We start from the raw sequence: 21,149 nt of genomic DNA on the forward strand, positions 1-21,149 counted from the left end.
GTGATTTCATCATCTTCATACAAGAATAACTCAACCTCTTTAGAAGATTCAATTTAGAGCCCTTGTCAGTAGGATTTATAGGCGTGTCATTAGTCTCCGAAGAAGTAGCTAAGATTGACAGATTCTTCTTTTACACAAGGGGATGTTAAGGTGTTGATGCGCGAAATCCTAGTTTTGGATAATGTGTTGTTATTGTATTTTATTGTTGATGTTTTGTTATGAATCATTTCCCTTATTATTACATGTTTTTTCTTCATAGGGACAAGGCGTCTGACAATATCAATACTTGTTTTGATATGTTCCATAATCAACACGAATAGAAAAAAGGAAACATGCGTAGGAAAAAAAGAAACATAATGATATGTACGAGACAACTACCTCAAGGGGAATGTGGGAGGGGAAGAGGACGATGCCAAGTAAACCAATGGTAGACCGATAAACAAAGACCAACATAGCTAGATCCAAAAAGAGAGAAACACCTATATAAGAGAACACACAACAAATGGAGATATACATAGAGAAAGAAGATCAAAGAACAATATGCAAAAATCTTAAAGAAGATAGGGAAAGTGATTAAAGACTAAAGAAAACCTACGAGATAAAAAGGGAGGTCGTCTCAATCACGACGGAGAACCTTCATCTAAATCACGACGAAGAAAAATATTAGAGATTAAACAAATCAATCTTGTTCTTGGAGAGTTTTCCTAAAGTATTGATCTTAAAAATGGATATCGTCGGTACTTCTGTACTTTTCTTCCCCTCTTTTCTAGTACGAGGGTATTATGATAAAAATACTATTGATGTGGAAGTGAAAGATTCAATACTACTGATGACCCGTTGAACACACCCATTTTGTCTGTCTTATTTTGCAAGATGAGTCAATATTTTAGACTTATACCCTCCAATATACCCATCCCGTCTCGTCTGTTCTCGTATAATTATAAGACAAGTCAAAATTTTGAATCTGTATTTTATCCAATATCCACTCTATTCCATCCGATTTTTTACGAATTTTTACGGAATAAACCTAAACGAAGAGAATGAACATTTAACACCTAATAAAAAAAGTGTAAGGTAAAATTCTTAGTGTCTTAATGAGCCAAAAATATGGGTGGCAAGTTTCAAAAAATAAATAAAAGTTGAGTTAGAAGCATATAATAAAAAAATGGATTGGAGAAAAAGAAAATAACTCGTGTTGAGAAAACCCCGCTCTAGAAGCAACAAGTTAAGTAACTATTCCACACTACTTCATCACAATATATATTCTCATCTCTCTTCACAAGTACCCTATTTCGTGTTCATAGTAAACAATTTACTCTCTCTCTCTCTCTTTTGGGGTTTCCGTTTCGCTTCGCTCTTTCCCTCTCACTTTCTCCTCCATTTTCATTTCCACTTCGGATGTGTATCAACCTAACCCCTTTCTCTCTCATCTCTCAGGTTTCTCTTTACCTAAATATAACTATATCTATCTTTATTCTTTGTTGTTGTTACGAAATTGATCTACTCAATTGCTGATTTCGTTTTCTTCTTTATCATCTTTTCGTGTTTTTCGATTCCGTTTACTCTAATCACCGTTTGTAATTTTGTATTTGTTCTTAATCTGATTATTAGTATAATTATAATTATTATTAAAAAATCAAACTGTATTTTTTTATTTTTTAAATATATATATATATTTTTTTTCAGGCAGTGTTTTGAGAGTTTTGAGAGTAGAGAAGTTTATGTGAAATGACAACCCTAAGATCGAATTGGCCTTCAAGGTTGCGGCAACTTCTGTCCAGTGAAGGTGCCATTGGTCCTTCAATCAAGCTGGATTCTGAGCCTGTGAGTGTGTTTTCTCTCACTTGTTTTTTGTGTCGTGATGTTCGTGAATATGGTTTAATGGGATTGATATTTAACTGATTGAATCAGTGTTGAATTATTCAATTTTTTTTGGAATGCTTTTGTTGCATGAGGGAAGTTAAGGCAATATGCAGCATCATTGGTATTTTTGAATATTGTGTGCATTTAACCATTTATTAGTTGATATAGATAGGAAAACAAATTGTGCTTTTGGTTGATATTTGTTTACTGGAAGCCTCAGAAGCTATAAGGCATATATAAACAAAATCACAAGTTTCGGTCACTGACACAGACACACCTTTTTCCAGAGGTGTCGGCTCTATAGCCTATTTTTGGGCAAGTTATAGGAAGTTAATCACATTGTTCATGTGCCTGTAGTTTGGTATATAACATGGTTGATTACGTGGTTTTTGTCATTTGATTTATGCGCAGTTTTTTCTGCAAATTTGCAGTTCTCTTTGAGACAAACTGTAATCAAAGAATTCTGATACTACCATGTTAACCATTTGTTAAGTGTGTATCTGTGCTTACTTTTTTTAGTACTGTTGTTCACAACATACTTAAACTAACCTTCACCGGCGGCTAGCTGGAAGTTTATTGCAGAAGTTCTATAAACTGGAGCAGTGTAGTTACCCAAAATATCTTATCCGATTATTTTTTAATCTGAGGTGGCTTATTTAAATAGAAAAATGAGTTACTGGGTCTTGCTCGAGATGTGATACATAGTCAGGGAAACTAATATTGCATGTAATCAAATCAATAATCTTTGGTGCAGAATTGGCTGATTGTTGGATTACTGGTTTTGTATTTTGTATTTTTTTAACGGTGGATTATTTGGTTTGAATGAAAAAATGGGTTATTTAAGTTCGGTCTTAGATTGACTGAATAGAGATGTTTCTATAAACCATTTAATGATATAACTATGAAAGTTATAAAGTAAGATTGAACACTATAAGCAACTCACTTCATTTTTCTTCTGATTTTTGTTTTAGGGTCTGTATATTTAATAATTTGAAGGTGTTGCTTTCTTCCATTATAACATATATATGCCCATGATATATTTATTTACTAAAATAACCGAGAACTAAGACTTAGTTACTCTGGTCTCTTAATTATTTAAAAAGCTATTGTCTTACTCGACAAATAATATGGTTAAGATAACATTACCTATATATTTGATTAGGATACATTCTATCACTGGCATATTCTAATTGCTAATTTCATTAGTTAATAGTTATTTGCTAGTACTTATTTGATCAATGTTCGAATGCCCAACATGTGTTTCACATAAAGCGAAGTGATATACCTAAATATAATTAATTAATCTCAGAATTTGGCTTGTAAGGTGAGGATTGCCCCCATTTATAAACACAACACATGTCATATCTCTAAGCAATGTGGGACTAAATCCATCCCTTCAATTAACAATACTTTCTCTCAAGCCTCATGGATGCGTTATTGTGGTGTTCCAAATTGCTAGTTTTTAGGATTTGGTACTTCTTTTACACATGCACTTTTTTGAATCGAATGACAAGTTCCTTAGGATGTTCAGTTAACTTCTTTTACTCCTTCTGTTAGAATTATTGTTTGATGATGGTGATTTTTCTTTTTCTATAAGTTTGATTAAGTAATATGATTATTCCTCAGCCATAATTGATTATCACAGGCAATTCATGAAATCAATTAAGTATTTTCTTCATCCGCATTCCATAATTTTGTACTTGTAAGATTTATTTGTATGTACTTTCATATTTGTGGATACATATGTAATCATATCTATCACATGTATTCCCATATGTTTTCCCTCTTCTATCCATATATTGTCATCTAAATTTGACGATTATTTGGTTCCAGCCTCCTAAAGTCAAAGCCTTTATTGAGAAGGTCATCCAGTGTCCATTACAAGATATTGCTATACCACTATCTGGCTTTCGGTGGGAGTATGACAAGGTAATATTAATGTAATAGTCTTGCTGTATCAAGTCATTTTTTTCTATTTTCAAGGTGCCTTATGCATTGTTTTTCACATCAGGGGAATTTTCATCACTGGAGACCATTGCTACTTCATTTTAATACATACTTCAAGACTTATTTGTCGTGTAGAAACGACCTGACTTTGTTAGATAATCTAGAAGATGACAGCCCATTACCTAAACATGCAGTTCTGCAAATATTACGAGTGATGCAAATAATTTTGGAGAACTGTCCAAACAAGAGCACCTTTGATGGCATAGAGGTTAGTTGGACAGAAATTGTTTCTTGATAAGTTTGGTCTTAATTCTAATTTATTTTAATCCAATGGTTTATATATATATATATATATATATATATATATATATATATATATTTTAATCTTGATACTATATTTTAATACCTTCTCCCTGTTTCCTCAGCATTTCAAACTTTTGCTAGCATCTACCGATCCTGAGATTCTTATTGCGGCATTAGAAACACTTTCTGCACTTGTAAAAATTAATCCCTCTAAGCTTCATGGAAATGTAAAGATGGTTGGCTGTGGTTCAGTGAACAGCTCTCTCTTATCCCTAGCACAGGGATGGGGAAGCAAGGAGGAGGGCCTGGGATTGTACTCTTGTGTAATGGCAAATGAGAAAGCTCAAAATGACGCACTAAGCTTGTTTCCTTCCGATGTAGAGGTTGGCTGTGATCAATCTAATTATCGCATAGGTACTACTCTTTATTTTGAATTGCATGGACCCAGTGCTCAAAGTGAAGAACTCGGTGCAGATCAGAGTTCCCGTGGCTTGACAGTCATACATATGCCAGATTTGCATCTCCGCAAAGAAGATGATTTGTCATTGTTAAAGCAATGCATTGAACAATATAACATTCCTTCCGAGCTCAGATTTTCGTTGCTCTCTAGAATTAGATATGCTCACGCATTTCGGTCTCCTAGAATATGCAGGCTTTACAGCAGGATATGCCTACTTTCTTTCATTGTTCTGGTCCAATCTGGCGATGCTCATGACGAACTTGTGTCCTTTTTTGCTAATGAACCGGAATATACAAATGAATTAATTAGAGTTGTGCGATCTGAAGAAACCATATCTGGATCTATCAGAACACTTGCAATGCTTGCATTAGGAGCCCAGTTGGCAGCGTATACTTCATCACATGAACGGGCACGGATACTTAGTGGATCTAGTTCAAGTTTTGCTGGTGGGAACCGTATGATACTCCTGAATGTACTGCAGAGGGCTATTTTGTCATTAAAAAATTCTAGCGATCCATCTACTCTTGCCTTTGTTGAGGCACTTCTTCAGTTCTATCTGCTTCATGTGGTTTCAACGTCAACTTCTGGTAGTAGTATTAGAGGTTCTGGCATGGTACCTACATTCTTGCCGCTTCTGGAAGATTCTGATCCTGCACATGTTCATTTAGTCTGTTTTGCTGTAAAAACCCTTCAGAAGCTGATGGATTATAGTAGCTCAGCTGTATCTTTGTTTAAAGAGTTAGGAGGCATTGAACTTTTGGCTCAGAGATTATGGAAAGAAGTACAAAGGGTCATTGAGTTAGTTGGAGAAAATGATAACATGTTTCTCACTGGCGAAAGCTCAAGGCATAGTACTGATCAGTTGTACTCCCAGAAGAGGCTCATAAAGGTCTCCCTCAAGGCACTTGGTTCTGCAACATATGCGCCTGCAAACACCGCAAGATCTCAATATTCTAATGACAATTCATTGCCTGTTACTCTAAGCTTAATATTCCAGAATGTAGATAAGTTTGGAGGCGATGTTTATTACTCAGCTGTTACTGTTATGAGTGAAATAATCCATAAAGATCCTACATGTTTTTCTATTCTGCACGATATGGGTCTTCCTGATGCATTTTTGTCGTCAGTTGGATCTGAACTACTTCCTTCATCAAAGGCTTTGACATGCATTCCAAATGGTCTTGGGGCCATTTGTCTCAATGCCAAAGGTTTAGAGGCTGTTAAAGAATCTTCATCACTGCGGTTCCTTGTTGATATTTTCACTAGCAAAAGGTATGTCTTAGCCATGAATGAGGCTATTGTTCCTTTGGCAAATGCTGTTGAGGAACTTCTACGGCATGTGTCTTCATTGAGAAGTACTGGTGTTGATATTATCATTGAAATCATCCATAAGATTGCATCCCTTGGTGATGAAAATGGTACGGGAGTTTCTGGAAAAGCTAATGAGGGTACTGCAATGGAAACAGATTCTGAAGTCAAAGAGAATGAAGGCCATGGTTGCCTTGTAGGCCCATCATGTTCGGCTGCAGAAGGCATAAGTGATGAACAGTTTATTCAGCTATGTGTCTTTCATTTGATGGTATTGATTCATAGGACTATGGAAAATTCTGAAACATGTCGGCTATTTGTGGAAAAATCAGGAATTGAAGCTTTGTTAAAGTTGTTGTTACGACCCACTATTGCTCAATCATCAGATGGCATGTCCATTGCTTTACACAGCACCATGGTGTTTAAGGGGTTTGCTCAACATCACTCCACTCCTCTGGCACACGCCTTCTGTTCCTCTCTTAGAGAGCACTTGAAGAAAACATTAACTGGGTTTAGTGAAGCTTCAGAACCTTTGTTGCTGGATCCTAGGATGACAAATGATGGTGGAATATTTTCTTCACTTTTCCTTGTTGAGTTCCTACTCTTTCTTGCTGCAGCAAAAGACAACCGTTGGGTGAGTGCGTTGCTTACCGAATTCGGGAATGGCAGTAAGGATGTTCTTGAAGACATTGGGCGTGTCCACCGTGAAGTTCTATGGCAAATTGCTCTACTTGAAAATAAGAAGCAAGGGATTGAGGAAGATGGTTCTTGTTCTTCTGATTCACAACAGGCTGAACGGGATGCAGGCGAGTCCGAGGAGCAAAGGATCAATTCTTTCAGGCAGTTACTTGATCCATTATTGAGAAGGAGGACATCGGGATGGAACATCGAATCTCAGTTTTTTGACCTTATAAACTTATATCGAGATTTGGGCCGTTCCACTGCTTCTCAACATCGATCTATTTCTGCCGGGCCAAATATGCGGTCAAGTTCCAGTAATCAGTTGCATCATTCTGGGTCTGATGATAATGCTGAGATTGTTAATAAGAAGGAATCTGACAAGCATAGGTCGTATTATACCTCTTGTTGTGACATGGTCCGATCACTTTCATTTCACATTACCCATTTGTTCCAAGAGTTAGGAAAAGTGATGTTGCTACCATCCCGTCGACGTGATGATATTGTGAATGTAAGTCCTGCTTCAAAATCAGTAGCTTCTACTTTGGCATCAATTGCTCTAGATCACATGAATTATGGGGGCCATGTAAATCTCTCGGGAACAGAAGAATCAATATCAACAAAGTGTCGGTATTTTGGGAAAGTGATTGATTTCACAGATAGTATGCTAATGGAGAGGCCAGATTCATGCAATCCTGTTCTGTTGAATTGCTTGTATGGACGTGGAGTTATTCAATCTGTATTGACCACCTTTGAAGCTACTAGTCAGCTGCTCTTTGCAGTTAATCGGGTTCCTGCCTCGCCTATGGATACTGATGATGCAAATGCAAAGCAAGAAGACAAGGAGGATACTAATAACTCATGGATTTATGGCTCTTTGGCTAGTTATGGGAAATTGATGGACCATCTTGTAACATCATCTTTTATATTATCATCATTCACTAAGCATTTGCTTGCACAGCCCCTTACAAATGGTGACACACCTTTCCCAAGGGACCCCGAGACTTTTATGAAAGTCCTCCAATCTATAGTGTTGAAGACCGTGCTTCCTGTTTGGACTCATGCCCAGTTTGGTGACTGCAGTTACGAATTTATTTCTGCAGTTATCTCTATCATTAGGCATGTTTATTCAGGGGTTGAAGTAAAAAATGTAAATGGCAGTGGTGGTTCTCGTATTACTGGACCGCCTCCTAATGAAACAACTATTTCTACCATTGTAGAGATGGGTTTTTCGCGGTCTAGAGCAGAGGAAGCTTTGAGGCATGTTGGGTCAAATAGTGTAGAGTTGGCAATGGAGTGGTTGTTCTCACATCCAGAGGAAGTACCAGAAGATGATGAACTTGCCCGAGCACTTGCAATGTCCCTTGGAAGCTCTGAATCTGACACCAAGGATGAAGTTCCAAATTCAAATGCAAATACAACTGCTCAGCAGCTTGAAGAAGAGATAGTCCAATTTCCTTCTGTTGATGAATTGTTGTCTACTTGCACAAAACTTCTGATGAAAGAACCTCTTGCATTTCCTGTCCGCGACTTGCTTGTGATGATATGCTCCCAGGATGATGGTAAACATAGATCTAGTGTTGTCACATTTATTGTCGACCGGATCAAAGAATGTGGTATAGTTTCTAGCAATGAAAATTACATCATGCTGGCTACTCTTTTTCATGTTCTTGCTTTAATTCTTAATGAGGATCCCGTGGCAAGAGAAGCTGCTTCCAAGAGTGGATTGATCAGAATTGCCTCTGATCTACTCAACCAGTGGGATTCTAGTCTTGATAGCAAGGAGAAACCGCAGGTGCCAAAATGGGTCACAGCTGCTTTTCTTGCCTTAGACAGGTTGTTGCAGGTGGATCAAAAACTAAATTCTGAAATCACAGAGCAGCTGAAGAAGGAAGTTGTGAATAGCCAGAAGGCATCAATTACTATCGATGAAGATAGGCAAAGCAAGTTACAGTCTGCATTGGGACTCTCTATGAAGTATGCGGATATACATGAGCAGAAGAGACTTGTTGAGATTGCATGTAGTTGTATGAAGAATCAACTTCCCTCCGACACAATGCACGCTGTTCTGCTGCTATGTTCCAATCTTACAAGGAATCATTCTGTTGCCCTTGCTTTTTTGGATGCTGGTGGTTTAAGTCTACTTATTTCTTTGCCAACAAGTAGCCTCTTCTCTGGGTTTGACAATGTTGCTGCTAGTATTGTTCGTCATATTCTTGAAGATCCGCAAACACTTCGGCAAGCAATGGAATCCGAGATAAAACAAAATCTTTTAGCTGTGCCCAACCGGCATCCAAATGGAAGGGTCAATCCTCGCAATTTTCTATTAAATTTAGCTTCTGTGATTTCTCGGGATCCAGCAGTTTTTATGCAAGCTGCACAATCTGTGTGCCAAGTTGAAATGGTAGGCGAGAGACCTTACATTGTCTTGCTTAAAGACAAAGACAAAGTGAAAGAGAAGGAAAAGGAGAAGTGTAAATCATTGGAGAAAGAAAAAGTACAGAATAGTGATGGTAAGGTTGGTGTTGGGCCTACAAACACAGAAGCTCCTGGCACTGGCAATGGCCATGGCAAAACTCATGATTCAAATGCCAAGAGTATCAAAGGTCATAGAAAACCTAGTCAAAGTTTTATTGATGTGATTGAACTGCTGCTTGAATCTATATGCACTTTTATTCCTCCCTTGAAGGATGACAATGCCTCAAACGTACTTCCTGGCACCACAACATCAAGTGACATGGACATTGATGTTTCTATGAATAAAGGAAAAGGAAAAGCAGTTGCAACCATGTCTGACAGTAACGAAACCAATAGTCAAGAGGCTTCTGCATCACTTGCAAAGACTGTCTTTATTTTGAAGCTTTTGACAGAGATATTATTGATGTATTCATCATCAGTTCACGTTCTACTTCGACGAGATGCTGAATTGAGCAGCAGTAGGGTCACTTATCAGAAGAGTCCTGTTGGTTTAAGCATGGGTGGAATGTTCTACCATATTCTTCATAATTTTCTTCCACATTCTCGAAACTCCAAAAGGGACAAGAAAGTTGATGGCGATTGGAGGCAGAAACTAGCAACCAGGGCTAACCAGTTTATGGTGGCTGCTTGTGTCCGTTCCACAGAGGCAAGGAAAAGGATTTTTAGCGAGATTAGTTCTATCGTCAATGAATATGTTGATTCAAGTCATGGTGTTAAGCCTCCGGGCAATGAAATTCTGGTTTTTATTGATCTGATTAATGATGTTTTGGCTGCTCGCACACCTACTGGCGCATGCATCTCAGCTGAGGCCTCTGCCACATTTATTGATGCTGGCTTGGTTAAATCATTTACTCGTACCCTCCAAATTTTGGACCTGGATCATACTGATTCATCTAAAGTTGCAACTGGTATTATTAAAGCTCTTGAGTTGGTTAGCAAGGAGCATGTCCATTCTGCTGATTCCAATGGAGGGAAAGCAAAACCTTCTGATCTACAACAACCCGGAAGAATAGATAATATTAGTGATATGTCTCAGTCCATAGATATGTCTTCTCAAGCCAATCACGGTTCTCGTCAAGCTGACCAAGTGGGGCCTTACACAGGTCAGACATATGGTGGGTCTGAAGCTGTTACAGATGATATGGAACATGATCAAGATCTTAATGGGAACTTTCCTCCTGCCAATGAGGATGATTACATGCATGAAAATTCTGAGGATGCAAGAGATGTTGAAAATGGAATGGAAAGTGTGGGTCTGCAATTGGAAATCCAGCCTCATGGCCAAGAAAATCTTGATGAGGATGACGATGAGGATGATGATATGTCTGGAGATGAAGGCGAAGATGTAGATGAAGACGAGGAGGATGATGAGGAGCATAATGACTTGGAGCATGAAGTCCATCACTTGCCACATCCTGACACAGATCAAGATGACCATGAGATTGATGATGATGATTTTGATGATGAAGTGATGGATGAAGATGACGAGGAAGATGAGGAAGATGAGGATGGTGTTATACTCCGACTTGAGGAGGGCATTAATGGAATTAATGTTCTTGACCACATTGAGGTTCTTGGCAGAGATAATACTTTTCCAAATGAAGCTTTTCATGTAATGCCGGTTGAAGTTTTTGGATCCAGACGTCCAGGGCGGACAACATCTATATATAGTCTTTTGGGAAGAACTGGTGATACTGCTATACCTTCCCGTCATCCACTCTTGGTTGATCCTTCTTCCTCATTCCCCCCCTCTATGGGACAATCAGGCTAGTTCCTTCTTGAATTTATTGCAACTGATATATTATTCCACTAATGAGTTTTTTTTTTCCTGAATCTACTAATTGTTATTTGTTGGATGTGTAGTTTTAATGACTTGTTTTTGGCATCTTAACAAAATTTTCCAGATAGTTTTCTCGAGAACAATCCATCAGGTTTGGATAATATATTTCGATCACTGAGAAGTGGACGCCATGGAAATCGTTTGAACTTGTGGACTGATAATAACCAGCAGAGTGGTGGATCAAACACTAGTGTTGTACCACAAGGACTTGAGGAGTTGCTTGTCTCTCAATTAAGGCAACAAACCCCTGAAAGTTCGCCTAATCAAGATGTAGCAGAAGCGGGTTCTCATGGTAATGTTGAAACCAGTCAGGCACAAGATTCAGGTGGTGCAAGGCCAGACATCCCTGTTGAAAGTAATGCTATTCAAGGAGTTAGTACAACGACTCCTTCAATAATTGATAACAGTAATGAAGCTGATATCAGACCTGCAGGGACAAGAGAGCAAACAAATGTATCAAACACTCGCTCACTGGCTGTTGAGATACAATTCGAGCATAATGATGGTGCTGGGAGGGATGTTGAAGCTGTGAGCCAAGAGAGTAGTGGTAGTGGAGCAACTTTTGGGGAAAGCCTCCGGAGCCTAGATGTTGAGATTGGAAGTGCTGATGGCCATGATGATGGAGGGGAAAGGCCGGTTTCTGCAGACAGAATAGCTGGTGATTCACAGGCTGCACGCACAAGAAGAGCAAATATGCCTCTGGGTCATTTTCCCCCTGTTGTTGGAAGAGATACACCTCTTCACAGTGTTGCCGAAGTATCTGAGAATTCAAGCCGTGATGCAGATCAAGCAAGTCCAGCAGCAGAGCAGCAAGTGAATAGTGATGCTGGATCAGGAGCAATTGATCCTGCTTTTCTAGATGCTCTTCCTGAGGAACTGCGTGCTGAAGTCCTCTCAGCTCAGCAAGGTCAAGTGGCTCAGCCACCAAATGTCGAGTCTCAGAATTCTGGTGATATTGACCCAGAGTTCCTTGCTGCCCTCCCTGCAGATATTCGAGCAGAAGTTCTGGCTCAACAGCAAGCACAGAGGTCAAATCAGTCTCAGGAGTTGGAAGGTCAACCTGTAGAAATGGATACAGTTTCAATAATTGCAACGTTTCCTTCAGATTTACGAGAAGAGGTGAGTTAATCAACTGACTGCTATTTTTCTAAAAGTATGATTGTATCTGATATTTTGTCTTTTCTTATTTTCTTCAGGTTCTGTTAACTTCATCTGATAATATCCTTGCCAATCTTACACCTGCCCTTGTTGCTGAGGCAAATATGTTGCGTGAGAGGTATGCACACCGTTACAGTCGTACCCTCTTTGGTATGTATCCAAGAAGTCGTAGAGGTGAGACTTCAAGACGCGGTGATGGCACTGGTTCTGGCTTAGATGCAGTAGGGGGACCAAATTCTTCACGCCGGTCTAGTGGAGCTAAGGTTGTTGAAGCTGATGGAGCTCCACTAGTTGACACGGAAGCCTTGCATGGCATGGTTCGGTTATTTCGCATGGTGCAGGTAGTAATTTGTAATACGAAAAAGCCCTTCTAAATGATTCCTAAATCATCTATAATGCATTTTACATTTTTGCAGCCACTCTATAAAGGCCAACTGCAGAGGCTTCTTTTAAATCTTTGTGCTCATAGTGAAACAAGAGTATCTTTGGTGAAAATTCTGATGGACTTGCTAATGCTTGATGTGAGAAAGCCTGTCAGTTCTTTTGGTACTGTTGAGCCACTGTATAGATTATATGGCTGTCAGAGCAATGTAATGTATTCACGTCCTCAGTCTTTTGATGGTAAGAATACTTAATTATATAAACGTAATTTCTTAGTTGGTGCTTGCAGTCTTGAATTTTCTCAAATAATCAATCTCCAAAGCAGCTTTCCGTATTCTGGTGTTTTTTTTATGTCTAAATTGACTAGTCTTATTGTCTGGAGTGCTTTGTTTCCTAATTAAATGATAATTTAGTTAATGAATTTCTTTTATCTTGCTTGGTTACACAGGGGTACCCCCACTGCTGTCTCGGCGAGTACTGGAAACCCTCACTTATCTTGCTCGTAATCATTTATATGTGGCAAATAATTTGCTTCAGTCTAGGCTTCCGCATCCTGAGATTAGAGAACAAAATAATGCTAGTGATGCACGTGGCAAAGCTGTGATGGTTGTTGAAGACGAAGTCAATATAGGTGAAAGTAATGAAGGGTACATTTCCATTGCAGTGCTTTTGGGTCTTTTAAACCAACCACTTTATTTGAGGAGCATAGCCCATCTTGAGCAGGTGATGATTTGGTTGGTTTTATTCGCGCCTATATGCTATTTCAATTTTATGTGCTTACTGAATGCTGACATGATATACCTTGTACATGTGCTTGTTTTTTCAGCTGCTAAATTTACTGGATGTAATAGTTGATAGTGCTGGAAGCAAGTCCACTCCATCTGATAAACCATTGATTTCGACTTCACAGTCACCGCCGGGTCCTCAAGTTTCTGCTGTCGAGGCAGAAACAAATACAGGTTCTGACATTTTGACTTCTAAGGCTGATGCATCTACTACAGTTAATGATTCATCCAAACCCACACCCGTTGATAATAATGTGGAATCTGAGTCTCAGAGAGTATTGAGTAATTTGCCACAATCTGAGCTCCGGCTCCTGTGTTCACTGCTTGCACATGAAGGGTATGCTTACAGGCCTTTGTTTGTAAATTTGTGCTGATCATTTGTCTCTATTTTTGCCAATATGCCCAGTTTTCGTTTATTTATTTACCCTGACTAGGAGTTCCTGGTTCTGGGCGAGGGTAGGGATGCTAAAAAATAATCATTTAGGAGCTCCTAAATAATTTACAATCTGTTATACTAGTTTTGTTATCGATCCACATTTACTTGACATTTACTTACTTTTGTTTCTCCACAAATGGTATCATTCATCACCAGACCAGATTGTTCTGGCTATTATTGTTGTAGTGAGTAGTGACGTATTGACTATGTTAATCCTTTAGTGATGCTGGAGTTGACCTGATTTTTTGTGTATTCCTCCCAGTTTGTCAGATAATGCTTATACTCTTGTTGGGGAGGTAGTGAAGAAATTGGTGGCCATTGCTCCAACTCATTGTCAGCTTTTTGTCACTGAGCTGGCTGAAGCAGTTAAAAATTTGACATCTTCTGCAATGGCCGAGTTACATGTCTTTGGTGAAGCTATGAAAGCTCTTCTTAGTACTACATCTACTGATGGAGCTGCAATTTTGAGAGTTTTGCAAGCCTTGAGTTCCCTTGTCGCATCACTAACTGAGGATCACGGTGATAGAGTTACTCCTGCTGCTCTTTCAGAGGTTTGGCAAATCAATTCAGCATTAGAACCATTGTGGCATGAACTGAGCTGTTGCATAAGCAAGATAGAGTCCTACTCCGAATCTACATCTGAGCTCTTCACCCCATCTACATCATCTGCTTCTCAACCAACTGGTGCCATGCCTCCACTTCCAGCTGGCTCTCAAAATATCTTGCCATACATAGAATCTTTCTTTGTGGTTTGTGAGAAATTGCACCCCACACAGCCAGGTGTTAGTCATGACTCAAGTATTCCTGTTATTTCTGACGTTGAGAATGCCAGTACATCCACATCTCAGCAGAAAGTATCCGGACTTGGTGTGAAAGTAGATGAGAAAAATATGGCTTTTGTTAGGTTCTCAGAGAAGCATAGAAAGCTTCTAAATGCTTTTATAAGACAAAATCCTGGTTTGCTTGAGAAATCTTTCTCCCTCATGCTGAAGGTTCCAAGATTTATTGATTTTGATAACAAACGGGCCCACTTCCGATCAAAAATTAAGCATCAGCACGACCATCACCATAGCCCCTTAAGAATATCCGTAAGAAGGGCATATGTTCTAGAAGATTCTTATAATCAGCTTCGCATGAGACCAACTCAAGAATTGAAGGGAAGGTTGACTGTTCACTTTCAAGGGGAGGAAGGTATTGATGCAGGAGGACTTACAAGGGAGTGGTATCAATTGTTATCCAGAGTTATTTTTGACAAGGGAGCACTGCTTTTTACTACAGTCGGCAATGAGTCAACATTTCAACCAAATCCTAACTCTGTTTATCAAACAGAACATTTATCTTATTTCAAGTTTGTTGGTAGAGTGGTGAGTCTGTTTTCAACTGCTCTTAATGCTTGCTGTTGGTAATATATGATTTTTTCTCACCCCTTTCTACATTATTCAGGTTAGTAAAGCACTATTTGACGGTCAACTTTTGGATGTCCATTTTACGCGCTCGTTCTACAAGCACATACTTGGGGTCAAAGTTACATACCATGATATTGAAGCCATTGATCCTGACTATTTCAAAAATTTGAAATGGATGCTTGAGGCAAGTGTATTTCTATAGCCCCCCTCATTTTATATTGTCCCCACATTTTGTTAACTGGTTAATGCGATGATAATATCTTGTTTCTGGTACAATTGCAGAATGATATTAGCGATATTCTGGATCTTACTTTTAGCATTGATGCAGATGAGGAAAAATTAATCTTATATGAACGGACAGAAGTATTGGCTATGCCCTTAAACTTATTTGATATTTTTTATTGGACAGTGCATTTTTATTCTAATCTTGAAAAAACATTGTTAGGTGACTGATTATGAGTTGATTCCTGGTGGACGGAATATCAAAGTTACTGAAGAGAACAAGCATCAGTATGTTGATTTGGTTGCTGAGCATCGGTTGACAACTGCTATTCGACCTCAAATAAATGCTTTCTTGGAAGGGTTCAGTGAATTAATTCCCAGAGAGTTGATATCCATATTCAATGACAAAGAGCTGGAGTTATTGATCAGTGGGCTTCCTGATATTGATTGTAAGACTTTCGTAGCTGTCCATTCCTTTTTTTGATGTCATTTATGTTTATTTGCTCTTCTTCCCGCTGTCAAGTATTTAAATCCCATGAAACAGAAGGTTTAACAGTTGTGCATTTTGTTTCAGTGGATGACTTGAGAGCAAATACAGAATATTCTGGATATAGTGCCGCATCGCCAGTTATTCAATGGTTTTGGGAGGTTGTCCAAGATTTAAGCAAAGAAGACAAGGCTCGGCTTTTGCAATTTGTGACCGGCACATCCAAGGTATACTGCTAAAAACACAGGATTGATTCCCTTATGCGGCAGCTACTTTCAACTAGCCCATTTTTTGAGCTATTAATTTATTTGCGAGGCATTTTAGTCAAGAGAAAATTGTCCAAACTAAACAGAACCTAGTGTTCTATATCCTACTTGATTTAAAATGAATGTCATTGACACTTATTAGAGCCGTGCAATTTGGGGTTCTGATTTTCAACATTGATGTTTCAGGTGCCTTTGGAAGGTTTTAGTGCACTTCAAGGAATTTCAGGCTCCCAGAAGTTTCAGATACATAAAGCATATGGAAGTCCTGATCACTTGCCTTCTGCTCATACTTGGTATATCTTTTTATCCTTTTCAATTTATTCACTATATATACATATTTGCTTTCTGTTTGGATGATTATAGCTGATATACTATGTTATCACTTCATCATTCACCATCATTGCCACCACCGTTATTGTTTATTGCTGTTTGATTTGAAATTAATTAAACACGGAATTTTCTTGGCGCAGTTTCAATCAATTGGATTTGCCAGAGTATCCATCTAAACAACATTTGGAAGAGAGATTACTGCTAGCGATTCACGAAGCAAGCGAGGGATTTGGATTTGGTTAAAATGTTGTAATACGTTTTAGATTAGGAGTTATTTCAGAATATAATTGAGTGGTACAGGGGTTTGAATATTTTTTTAAATATCCTGTTTATATGTTGTACAGTAGTATATTTGCAATAGAAAATGCCCTGTGGCAGTTTTTCAATTGGCGGCTTTGCCTCGATATGGTTTATAATTGATTTCTGTAATATTTTTTATAGCAAAACCCAGTATTAATAGCAAACCAGCAAGAAATACAAATATCATAAGACAATTGAAATGGTACATACTCCATACATAGCCTAAAAACAATTCTAATAGAAAACACTACAAAATCAAAAGAGAGGCATTATTATACAAAGTTTGTTCAAAACTTAGGCAATTTTTTAATGTATAAAAAATTTTGAAGATGTATTTTTGGAATTGTTTTGAAGATTAAATTGCAACAAACTCTTCATCAAAATTTTCTCTATATCAACTCAAAACTTAATAATTAAGGTTTAAAGGAAATTTCAGAGATGCATCTCCGGAATTTTTTAACGTTTTATCGGATATGCATCTCCGGAATTTTTCAGCGTTTTATTAGATATGCATCTCCGGAATTTTTGTATTATTTTTTTGGTTTGATTTTCTTGCTTGTGTTGGTTGCCTGCACTAATGATCGGTCTCACTTTAACTTACATGTATAATGGCTGATAGAAAGGATAAATTGAGGCACAAAAGGGTTGTTCAACATGCACCCATGAGGCGAGAGAAGACTCAGCAGGTTCCGGAGGCTCCTAGTCCCTCTAGTCATGCAGAGCCATCTACTTCTAGGGCTCGTGCTTTTTCTCATGCCACTCCATCTTCCCGTAGGCGTCAGGTTTCATCAGTGCCACGTCCTATTGTAGATGCTGCTGATCCAATGCCACCTCATACTGTAGATGTTGCTGATTCAATTTCACCTCCTACTGTTGATGCAGCTAATCTAGTGCCACTTCCGGAGAGTGAGGTTGCTGCCTGTGCTGAGCCTCTGTCCCAATTGATTTGTCATTACTGCCTCTGTATCCAGACCATACTGGCAGACATATCTGAATCGAAGAGGTAGCCTTAGTTGAATTCATTATTTTTTTACGTTAATTTTAATGGACAAATTTCTGACATTGATTATTTCTGACAAATTTCAGGAGCGTGATCCACATAAGTTTCTTAACCACGGAAGGAAGATTGTTGCATTGCCTCAGTCGAATGAGGAATTGTTTCAACCATTTTTGTCCTTATCTGGCCTGAAGGACTTATGCATGACCGTTATACTACGGTCAACCACGGGATGCTTAATGCATCCGTGAAGAGATGGCACTCGGAGACCTCATCGTTTCTCTCCCGTATGGTGAGATGTCTATCACACTTAACGATGTCTCATGTTTGCGACATCTTCCGATCAGGGGGAGATTCCTAGATCATGGGAGGATGACCAAATATGAGACACTCAAGATGATGGTATAGTATCTGAGGGCTGATCCATGGGAGGCAATGAAGGAGTTGGGTAAGACCAATGGTGCCCATGCTAAATTTGTATACCTGAAGAAGGTATATGAGGATGCGATCCTGAGTGCACAACATGTTGATGGTGATGATGAGCAAGTGGTGATCCACATACCGTATGCATTGAGAGCATACCTGCTTTATTTGGTTGACACTACGATTTTTATGGACAAGAGTGCCACATATACATACATCGTCTACCTACGTTACTTCGTGGATTTCGAGCGGATTCATGAGTACAATTAGGGGAAACTTGTTTGGTCTACCTGTATTCGAAGAAGAGAGATGGTTGTATGTGGAAGACGAAACATGTCTTAGGTAACGTCACACTACTGATGATAATAATTATTGATCTTTGAATGTTTCTTTGTCATTTTCATTTCATCTTTGCAAAGCCATTACTGATGATTCGTGTATTCCAAACTTTTCATTACAGGCTTGGATCCTCCAGCACTTCCCGCGCATCTCTGGCTGGTTGATTGTACCTTATTACATTGAGGATATGCCGTGTGCCACTGCTTTTATTCCGCTCAGAGGGAGCCAGACGACCGAGCCTTACAAAGTTTATCTTGATCATTTGGTTACTGAGGACATGCACTTCAACAACTATGTTGATCATCATGAGACACAACCATTTGACGAGATAATTCTATACTCTGGATGATTGGCCTGCAGATCGCGTCTCACTACTCCTCATCTGCCCGAGCGTATCATGCGACAATTCGGCTACACTCAGACCATTCCTAGACACCCTACTGTCTCTGTGTTAGGGACCAATTAGTACTACTTTTTATATCATTTTATTGGTCCCTTTTACCAAGTTTTGATGTAATTACACACTTTTATTCTCACTATTTTGTATAAATGCAATTAGGTTTAATTTATTTTGTTTTGAATAGTTATTTCACCTTTTTGTTAGTTTTGTAGAATTTTGGGATAAGAAAGGCCTTGGATTGCAACACCACATCTTGGAGGAAGCTTGCCAAACAAGGAAGCTGGAGAAGCAACAGTTCGCGCCGCGAACTGCCTTCGCGCCGCGAAGGCTGCGAATCCAGCAAGCTGACTGAGGGTCAAAAGTGCTGTTTTGCAGGAAAAGTTTATTGCCATTTTGATGTCTGCCTGGGAATTGCTTTTCTGCTTTAGATGACAATGACCAATTAGGGAAATGTCAACCTTTTTTGTTAGAAACAAATACATTATTCTAGGGCATTGAGACAAGAGATTATTATCATTCACACATTGATATTGAGAGCTTTTTGTAAGAGAGAAAAACAGAGTTTTTCTTCTTTAACTTTCTGCTTTGAACAATGATGATGAGGAGCTAAACTCCCTTTTGTCAAGATTGGAGGTAGTAGCTATTCTCATATGTTTATGTATTCCATTTGATTTATATATATGATAAAGATTGTTGATGTATTGAATACTGTTTTTGCCCTAAGTTGAAAACCAGATTTGAGTAGTTGTCGAGAGAGATTATTTGAGTCTTGACATAAAACAAATTTTCAAGTAGTGAATAAGTTGTAGAGATAGATTTATTCATTACTCTTCTTTGGTATTAAGCATTAAAGATTGCTATATTGATAGTTAGGTGGAGAGATCGTCTAAGGATCAATATAGTGATTATCACAATATCATTTAGACATAAATGACTTTGAGAGGATACTTGAACATCATCAATAATCTTGAATCGATTTATTTATCATAAGGAATCATAAGCATTTGAAATAGTGAACTCCAATCTTGCCAAGCTTTTACATCAGATTAAAACCATTTTACTGTTTTTAGTGACATTTACTCACAAGATAACTTTCCAACCAAAACAACCTTGTTACTTTCTAAACTTATAACAAATCGGATTATAGAACGGCGGTAATATCAACCAATCTCTGTGGATACGATATAAAAATATTTGCCGAAGATATACTTTTCAACAAATTGGCGCCGTTGCCGGGGATTGGTGTCGATATTACAAGCATTGCAATAATTCTTTGTTTTAAGTTGTGTTACAATTATTATTATTATCCCTCTTTTGTTTCACTTGGTTTGTTAGTTTTGTAGATTCTAGTGCATGCGAGGAAAAGCAACCGAGGAGCAACTTCAATTCGATCCTGAAATTGAAAGAACACTTCGGAAGCTCAATAGCAAAACACGAAGAAGAAGGAAACTAGCCGAAGAGAGGAACCGGAGAGAAGAAGCATCTACTTCCGCACTTGTTCCAATCGAAGAAGTGGTTGTAGAGGCTTGTGACGGAAATATGGCGGATGACAATCGTACCGAAATATCCGCTAATAGTCCAAGAAGAAATGCTCAATTTGCCCGTGGAGGAAGAAATACGGAGATGAAGACCGGAATCCTCCAACTTCTCTACGCAAATCCATTCACCGGAATGGATCATGAAGATCCGTATACCCATCTCATCAAATTTTATGAGATTGCGGGTTCTATGGGAATTGATGAAACGGGTGAAGAAGCACTATTCAAAAGGATGTTTCCACACTCCTTAGTGGGGAAGGCAAAAGAGTGGTACCTTGATCAAGCGGCAAGAGTAATGACGGATTGGAATTTGTTAGAAGAAAAGTTCTTAGAAAGATACTTCCCTCAATCCCGATTCATGGAAGCCAAAACGGCTATTGCGGTATTCACTCAAGGGGGCAACGAGTCTCTAAATGAAGCTTGGGAAAGATTCAAATCAATGTTGAGAAAATGTAAGGGACATGGTTTTGATGAGCTCACTCAAATCCATATTTTTTTAAATGGGCTCCAATCAACTCACAAGACACTTCTGGACGCCACCGCGGGTGGCTCGCTTATGTCAAAAACTGCGGAAGAAGCTAAAGTCATTATTGAACGGATGACCCTCAATGATCATCAAGGTCAACATGATCGTAGCCCTTCACAACGTAAGCCGGGAGTTCTTGAGTTAAATACCAATGATGCCATCCTTGCTCAAAACAAGCTACTCTCTCAACAAGTGGAGCTTCTCACTTAACAAATGGCCAAGCTTCCACAGCAAATAAAATAGATTCAAGGGTTTCAAGTTCAGCATCAAGTAGCATG

The 21,149-nt window shown here is 38.7% G+C and overlaps 1 protein-coding gene across 2 annotated transcripts; it reads left to right on the top strand.

Annotated features, from left to right (window-relative positions):
- Window positions 1-1,226: 1,226 nt before the first annotated feature.
- Window positions 1,227-16,734, top strand: LOC127118656 (E3 ubiquitin-protein ligase UPL1). Of its 2 annotated transcripts, none has more exons than XM_051048891.1 (17): window positions 1,227-1,437; window positions 1,687-1,824; window positions 3,697-3,792; window positions 3,875-4,078; window positions 4,236-10,803; window positions 10,942-11,996; window positions 12,074-12,376; window positions 12,452-12,656; window positions 12,865-13,139; window positions 13,243-13,538; window positions 13,900-15,001; window positions 15,081-15,227; window positions 15,326-15,406; window positions 15,489-15,714; window positions 15,840-15,979; window positions 16,205-16,311; window positions 16,489-16,734. In XM_051048891.1, exons 2-17 carry the CDS (start codon window positions 1,729-1,731, stop codon window positions 16,589-16,591), a joined length of 11,004 nt encoding a protein of 3,667 aa, XP_050904848.1. In that variant the 5' UTR covers window positions 1,227-1,437; window positions 1,687-1,728; the 3' UTR covers window positions 16,592-16,734. The 2 variants fall into 2 exon arrangements, with proteins under 2 accessions (XP_050904848.1, XP_050904849.1); XM_051048892.1 differs by having other exon boundaries at window positions 1,243-1,437; window positions 1,691-1,824.
- Window positions 16,735-21,149: the final 4,415 nt, after the last annotated feature.

This window comes from Lathyrus oleraceus, chromosome 2 (genome assembly GCF_024323335.1).
Source record: "Lathyrus oleraceus cultivar Zhongwan6 chromosome 2, CAAS_Psat_ZW6_1.0, whole genome shotgun sequence".
Taxonomy (NCBI): Eukaryota; Viridiplantae; Streptophyta; class Magnoliopsida; order Fabales; family Fabaceae; genus Lathyrus; species Lathyrus oleraceus.

Bases quoted from the DNA above. Each gene is read 5' to 3' on its own strand.
- LOC127118656 (XM_051048891.1), top strand. From the start codon at position 1,729: ATGACAACCCTAAGATCGAATTGGCCTTCAAGGTTGCGGCAACTTCTG. The intron at 11,997-12,073 runs GTGAGTTAATCA...TATTTTCTTCAG, and splicing joins CTTCAGATTTACGAGAAGAG to GTTCTGTTAACTTCATCTGA. The intron at 15,228-15,325 runs GCAAGTGTATTT...GTACAATTGCAG, and splicing joins ATTTGAAATGGATGCTTGAG to AATGATATTAGCGATATTCT.